At 39.1% G+C, this 7499-nt stretch overlaps 1 protein-coding gene across 1 annotated transcript; it reads right to left on the bottom strand.

The window, feature by feature from the left end:
* Positions 1-821: 821 nt before the first annotated feature.
* Utp23 (UTP23 small subunit processome component) lies at positions 822-5322 on the bottom strand. Its single transcript, XM_020166424.2, has 3 exons — positions 5023-5322; positions 3212-3386; positions 822-1581 (listed from the first exon to the last, which is right to left on the bottom strand). Exons 1-3 carry the CDS (start codon positions 5208-5210, stop codon positions 1198-1200), a joined length of 747 nt encoding a protein of 248 aa, XP_020022013.1. The 5' UTR covers positions 5211-5322; the 3' UTR covers positions 822-1197.
* Positions 5323-7499: the final 2177 nt, after the last annotated feature.

Raw genomic sequence — 7499 nt, 5'->3', positions numbered from 1 at the left:
ATCAGACTTCACTTTTCCAGTAAATTTATACTTCAATCTTACAGTGTAAAAACATGAATTCTGGCCCAAGAGATGAATAAAACACTGGAAGGCAGGGGGAAGCTGAAAGAGACAAGTTTAGTTATTCAATTCCTAATTCATTTGCCCCTTATAGTAGTTTGGACACTTTTCAATAACATATTCAAGCTGGTCACTGGAAGCTCAGGCTTCTTCAGGCTTGTAACCCTAATTACTTGGGAATATGATATTGGGAAGATCGAGGTTTGAGGGCAGCCCTAGCAGATAGTTGATGATACCCAATCTCCAAAATAATCCAAGCAAAAAGGAGTGGAAGTGTGGCTTAAGTGGTGGAGTGCCAGTTCTGCAAGCATTAAGTCTTAAGTTCAAACCCCATTCCCACCAAAAATAAATAAAATATTTAATCGTAGAGAAACCATTGTTTGGGAATTTTCACTATTGAAGTTAACAGGTACATCTAAAAGGAAATCATCATCCTACAAGACAAGTGGAACTGAAAAATGGTAAAGGCACTTTTTTCCCAGCACCTCGTAAACAAAAGAATGTTAAGGAAAAATGATTTTCAAATAAGCATCCTGTGTTTTGATGTATTATTAGTTCAACAAAGATATGTATTTCTACAGGTGGGCATGGTGGTACATACCTATAATCACAGACCCTTTTTTTTGTCACAAGCCTTTTAGAATTGTTTGATTTTTCAAAACTGTTTGCATGTAACACATGGAGTGTGAGATGGGGGGCAAGTCAGGAGACAATTTTACAATGAGAAACCTTTCAAAACGACTTTAAAAAAATGAATCCTATTACATCTAAACCAAATGACTTTTTATTTCGTTAAGTGACTTTAGGCAAAAGCATATGGCCTTTCATTTACAAGTTTAGTCTTTTTTTTTTTTTTTTGGTGGTACTAGGACTTGAACTCAGGGCATTCACCTTGAGCCACTCACCAGCCCTATTTTCGTAAAGGGTTTTTCAAAATAGGGTCTCAAAGAACTATTTGGCTGGGCTGGCTTCGAACCGTGATCCTCCTGATCTCTGCATCTTGAGTAGCTAGTATTATAGATGTGAGCCCCTGGCACCCAGCTCAGTTTAGTCTTGTATTGTAAATACTTCTCTGCAGTTCTAAAAGTAAATCCACTTTTCACATCTGAATGTCTTTAAAAGTACCCAAAGCACTGATTATCCTTCCACATTCTGCTTCTCGGAAAATACTTCTGAGGTAGATCGGTTCCGGATCCTTTTTCTTTTTCTTTTCTTTTCAGAAGCAGGTGATTTTGTGTCCTGTGCTTTTTTCTTTTTCTTCAAACAGCTAAGAGGATTAGGGCCACTTACTTTCTTGCGCTTTTTTCTTCTTCTCTGTTCGGGGTTTTTTACTAAACCCTGTTCCTCTTTGAGCTGCTTGATACTTTGTTTTTCAAGCACTGAGACAAGCTGACCTGACTCCACTGCTTTAACGAAGGCAACTGTTTTGGGAGAAGGTTTGTCCAAGACTATGGTGTTCTGGATAATAAACATGAGAGGAACCCCAGGCTTTTTCTTTACTTTCACAGATAAATTTTGATCCTGTTAGGAAAGAAAAACAGAATTATTTAGTTCAAATATATCAATTAAGTTGCCTTAAATAAGTTTGTAAGAACTTAAAGAGAGAAGTATTAAAAATAAAAGATGAAAGATTGTGTTTCTCCACGAACAACAGGTGTTGGCAAGGATGTGGGGAAAAAGGAACCCTCATACACTGTTGGTGGGAATGTAAACTAGTACAACCACTCTGGAAAAAAATTTGGAGGCTACTTAAAAAGCTAAACATTGATCTACCATTTGATCCAGCAATACCACTCTTGGGGATATACCCAAAAGACTGTGACACAGGTTATTCCAGAGGCACCTGCACACCCATGTTTATTGTGGCACTATTCACAATAGCCAAGTTATGGAAACAGCCAAGATGCCCCACCACTGACGAATGGATTAAGAAAATGTGGTATCTATACATAATGGAATTTTATGCAGCCATGAAGAAGAATGAAATATTATCATTCACTGGTAAATGGATGGAATTGGAGAACATCATTCTGAGTGAGGTTAGCCTGGCCAAAAAGACCAAAAATCCTATGTTCTCTCTCATATGTAGACATTACATCAAGGGCAGTATGTTCTCTCTCATATGTGGACATTAGATCAAGGGCAAACACAACAAGGGGATTGGACTTTGAACACATGATAAAAACGAGAGCACACAAGGGAGGGGTAAGGATAGGTAAGACACCTAAAAAATTAGCTAGCATTTGTTGCCCTTAACACAGAGAAACTAAAGCAGATACCTTAAAAGCAACTGAGGCCAATAGGAAAAGGGGACCAGGAACTAGAGAAAAGGTTAGCTCAAGAATAATTAACCTAGAAGGTAACACACACGCACAGGAAATTAATGTGAGTCAACTCCCTGTATAGCTATCCTTATCTCAACCAGGAACACTTGTTCCTTCCTATTATTGCTTATACTCTCTCTTCAACAAAATTAGATAAGGGCAAAATAGTTTCTGCTGGGTATTGAGGGGGTGGGGGGGAGAAGGAGGGGGCGGAGTGGGTGGTAAGGGAGGGGGTGGGGGCAGGGGGGAGAAATGACCCAAGCCTTATATGCACATATGAATAATAAAACAATAAAAAAAAAAAGACTGTGTTTTCTTAAATGAGTATGTCTCACTACTGTAGTACACTTCATGATAAAGGAAGAAAAACACAAAAACTTGACCCAAACAGAGTAAGTAGCAGCAGTTTGAAACAATTTTATCAGTATTCTAGCACCATGAATTATAAACTAATGCAAATGTAAATAAGTTAGTAGCTTTCTCTTGTGTCTAGTCAAAGATACTCTGAGCTGGGCACAAGTGGCTCACACCTGTCATCCTACTTACTCAGGAGGCAGAGATCAGGAGGATCATGGTTTGAAGCCAGCCTTGGCAAACAGTTTGGGAAACTCTATCTCGAAAAAACCTATCACAAAAACCTATCACTGGTGGAGTGGCTCAAGGTGTAGGCCCTGAATTCAAACCCCAGTACTGCAAAAAAAAAAAAAAAAAAAAAAAGAACCACTAACAAATCACTCCATGTTAAGTTTTTCTAATTATCAATAATTCTATATGAATTTTACATAGATATCATTAATACTGACTCATGGTGTTAAAAGTAATATTACCTGTGTTGCCACAAAATAATGGTGGGGATTTCCCTCTTCAACCATGGAAAGCAGACATTCTGATCCACTCACTGCATTCTTGAAATGGGGACAATTTCGAACCTGGCATTTCTGTGCAATCAGTTTTGCTCCATATAATTCTTTTCCCAATGTCTCTAATTCCTTTAACACACATCTGGAGAAAAAAAAAAAGTTTTTACACTTGATCTTAGCCAAAAGGCCGAGAAGCAATAAAAAAAAAAAAAAGTTTTTAGTGACCCACAATCGTAAGATACATTTCTTTTGCTTGTATAAGTATAAAACAGAATGCTCAAGTTTTTAAACATAAAGCTATACCATTACAATCTAAATGTGTCATACAGTACCCATTTTACTTTTAAAAGAATACTTGAAATGCATGCACCAAAGGAAAAGAACAATATGAATGATAAAATTTACTGAGCAGTTATAATCTGCCAGGTGGCATGCAAATGGCTCTTTATATACATTCTGGTTTAATCTCAAAATAATCTATGAAGTTAGGTAGCTTATCCCCATTTTAGCACACCATTCTGATAAATTTCAAGTAACATGCCCACATTCAGACAACAATGGTATAAGGCAACAGATCACTTGCCCCAACCAGTGTAATAAACTTCAAGTACAATCTGATATACTTTCAAAATATTTTCAATTCAGAAAAGAAAAAATTCTGAAGTCATCAAGATGTTTAAGCTTTTTAATCTGGATTTTTCATGTTCGTATAAGCCAATGTTTCACAGTGTCATGTATAAGAGTTGATTTTGGTCAACTCCGAATTGAAAATATTTTGAAAGTATATCAAACTGTACTAATACCATTATATGAAAAAATACTCTACAATGAAAAGAGCCCTGACTTTATTATAACTTGAATTCATGATCTATCCTCAACTTACCTTTTCCTTACCTTCATTTCAAACCCTGTTTTGTGCTGTAACCTCTTACCCAGGCATTCCACAACTCCATTTGTTTAAGAGGTCTTCAAATAGCTCTTACCCTCAGAAATGAACAAATGAATGGAAATCTGTAATTCTCTTTCCTTCCTATCTCTTCCTTCGAATTCCTACACCATTCCACCCTAAATGTACCTACACACGATGAAGTGGGGAAACATTCAATGAAAGCACACTCATTAAAAGTTGACTTATGCACCTCACAGGTCACAAGGGCTGAGATTTTGTCCTGTACGCTAATGTAAATTCAGCAATGCAGTGCTTAGCATCTGATTGCTAATAAGGAGAGCTGAATAAATGAATGGCCTTGGGCACTTAAATCTCCAGTCTAGACTTCTTTTCCTGGGAATCAAAGATGCTACCTACCTCAAAGGGCAGTTGTGAGGCTTGAAAATTTTTGTTGTAAACTAGAAAAGCTGTGCAAATAACAGCAACTATTTAAGAGGGGTAGGTTTGGGATACCAAAAAAATGCTCTACACTAGAGCAACCTTGACCTTACAGCTACCTTGTAAGAAGTTTTATGACCTCTATTTTCCAACTAAGCTATCTGAGACTCAGAGAGGTTGAATAACTTGCCCGAGATCACAAAGCAGGTAAAACCGGGACCAGGATTCAGAACCAGGTCCACCTGACCACAAACACTTGTGCTCATTCTCCAGGATAAAGCCACGTGATATTTGCTGAGCACTGTACAATTTGCCCACACTGAAGATGCTTGCCTTAATTCCCTGAGCCTCCACTAACTTTCAACTCCCGTGGGCGGGCGTTCTGCACCTCGTGTGCTGCAAAGGAGGCCTGGGAGCCGTGGCGTCGGTCTCCCACACCCGCCGGGCCCACCTGGTGGTGCACAGCTGCGTCTCCCCCATGAGGTAGCGGGGCAGCTGCTCCCGCAGCTGGATGCGGCCCCGCAGCGCCGCCTGACAAAAGGTGCCGTCCAGCAGGATCTGGTAGGGCTCGCGGACTCCGAAATTGTTTCGAAAGAAGCCAATATGCTTCTTGGCGTGTTTCTGCCTGGTGATCTTCATGCCTGGCTAACTCGGACCTGGACCACCGGACCAGGAAGCGACAGTGGAAGCCTTACACATGCCTTGGTAATAGCAACGCCGGTTTCTCCCGGAAATGAAATCCCTTGGCCCCGGAAGCAAACGGCCCCGTTACCCAGGCCTGCCCCCTTGCTTACGTCCCTCCCAGACCAGCGCCCGCTTGGGTCACGGCGTTCGCGCCTTAAGGGGCGGATTCTCGAAAACAGCGCTTCTGCTTGCGCGGGAAAACGCTTGGGTGCGCGAGTCTTCGCGGGGACGCACATGCGCAGTCGTGAGGAGGAGTAACTTTAGCTTGTTACTTCGTTATCCCTAAATGACTGGAAGTAGACAATAATTAACAATAATATGGAGCCTTACTATGTTCCAGGCGCCGTCCTATGCAATTTACTGTATATTATTTCCTTTAATGTTGAGAACTCCCTAGTGAGGAAAGAAAAGGAGCTATATTTGACAGCTACAATAAGTAACAAGAAGGTCGAGGTGGGTAGACAGTGGGGGTAATCTAACCAAGTACAATATAAGCCTACTTGGAATTGTCACAGTGAATCCCCCCTGTACAACGAATATATCCTAACCAAAAAGAAAAAAAAAAAATAGAGTTTCTACTGGGTGCTTTTTGCATTAAGAAGCATGGTTACTAAAGGCACGTGGTTTACTAGCAAGATGGAACTCTAGGTCGCCTGCCAGAAGTTCACATGTCCTTTTACACCCTGATAGGAATCCCACTGGAAAGCCATATTTCAAGATACAGGGTCCCACTATTTTGTATCTTCTCACCTTCAGGCCATCCTAAATAACTAACAGTGTTTTGGAAGAACTGTCAAGAATTTCATTTTTCAGTAGGTAGAATCCCTGCACTTGGGTCCTGGTTCTGCCACTCAACTTAGCTGTTTGAGTTGGGCAACTTCCCAAGAGGGTTCAGCTGTCTCATCCAACTGGTTGCAGGTTTAGTTCAGTTTTACAAACTCATTATGTCTATAGTTTTTGATATAAGAAAACTGCATATTAGGCTAATAGTGGGAAAATACACACCTGATTTATAGTTCAGAAATTACTTGCTCAATTTGATTAGTGAAGAGTGTGGATACTGCTGAGTATCCACTTCAAGGCAAAACAATGGAAGAATGGGGAGTATGGAATTTTGCATTTTTGTCCTGGCCTGGAATTTGTCCCAGATTCAGTTTTGACTAAAGATTGAAAGAGCCATCACAGGGAAAAAAAAGAAGATTTACAATGTGATTGAAATGTATTGTTTGCATTTGGGGTTTTATTTCAATTTATAGGTTTATGAAATTTAGCTAAGCTTTTCGCTAATGTTAGGCTCTGACCTGAGTCCCAGCACATCACTTGGATGGCTGCTTTTGTTAACTGAAAAGTCATTGTAGGCCTGGATTCATGGTGCTTGAGTATAATTGCTTACTGTTTTCCAGTTTGAATCCTTTATCCCCATTGGCCAACTCCCCAACCTCAATGTCCTCCCACCACAGAGAAATGATATTTTCCCAGCCTTGCAAAACACTTAGAAGGTTTAAAAAAATAGGCATACATCTGTTTATCTAGATTTGACTACCAGCTCCTTAGCTACTGTTTTTTGCTGATCTGATTTTATTTTATCATTTTTACAGTTTCTTTAGCTACTTTTTAATATAAAAAATGGTGTGGCAGTTTGTTATTTTTTTAATTTATTAAACTATAGATAATATTTTTAAGCTCTGTGTATAAGACAGTAACAGTTTGCATACCTACCCTTATTACGAAAACATGAAGACAGCTTAAATGGTGATTATGAAGTTTCAAATAGTTTTTTATTACTGCAGTGTTTCTTAAAACATGATCCCAGGACATACAGAAAAAAGCTCTGAAAGAGTTTTTTCTTGTTTAAAATGCCCATTCCTGATGCAGAACAAGTGTTATAGGAGAGGGTAACTATAGTAGTTGCATTTATCTACAGGGGACAAGTTCCACGATGCTCCAGTGAATGCCTGACATGGCTATCACTGCATCTTGCATATACTATGTCATTTTCTATATACACAGAGCTATGATGAAGTGTGATTTATAAATTAGTCATGTAAGGAATTAATAATAACAATAAAATAGAACAATTATCACAATACACTGTAATAAAACTTACATGGTGATTTCCTCCACATATTTTATTGTATTATAGACTTAACAGCCTCAGCATCTGATCTTTTTGTTCTTTTCTTATTGAACGCTTCCATCCACCTGCTAAGTAACTACTTCTCAGGTAGTAAGTATATACAGTAT

Source organism: Castor canadensis, chromosome 3 (assembly GCF_047511655.1).
Source record: "Castor canadensis chromosome 3, mCasCan1.hap1v2, whole genome shotgun sequence".
Classification (NCBI taxonomy): Eukaryota; Metazoa; Chordata; class Mammalia; order Rodentia; family Castoridae; genus Castor; species Castor canadensis.
This window is presented reverse-complemented; position numbering and strand designations above follow the sequence as displayed.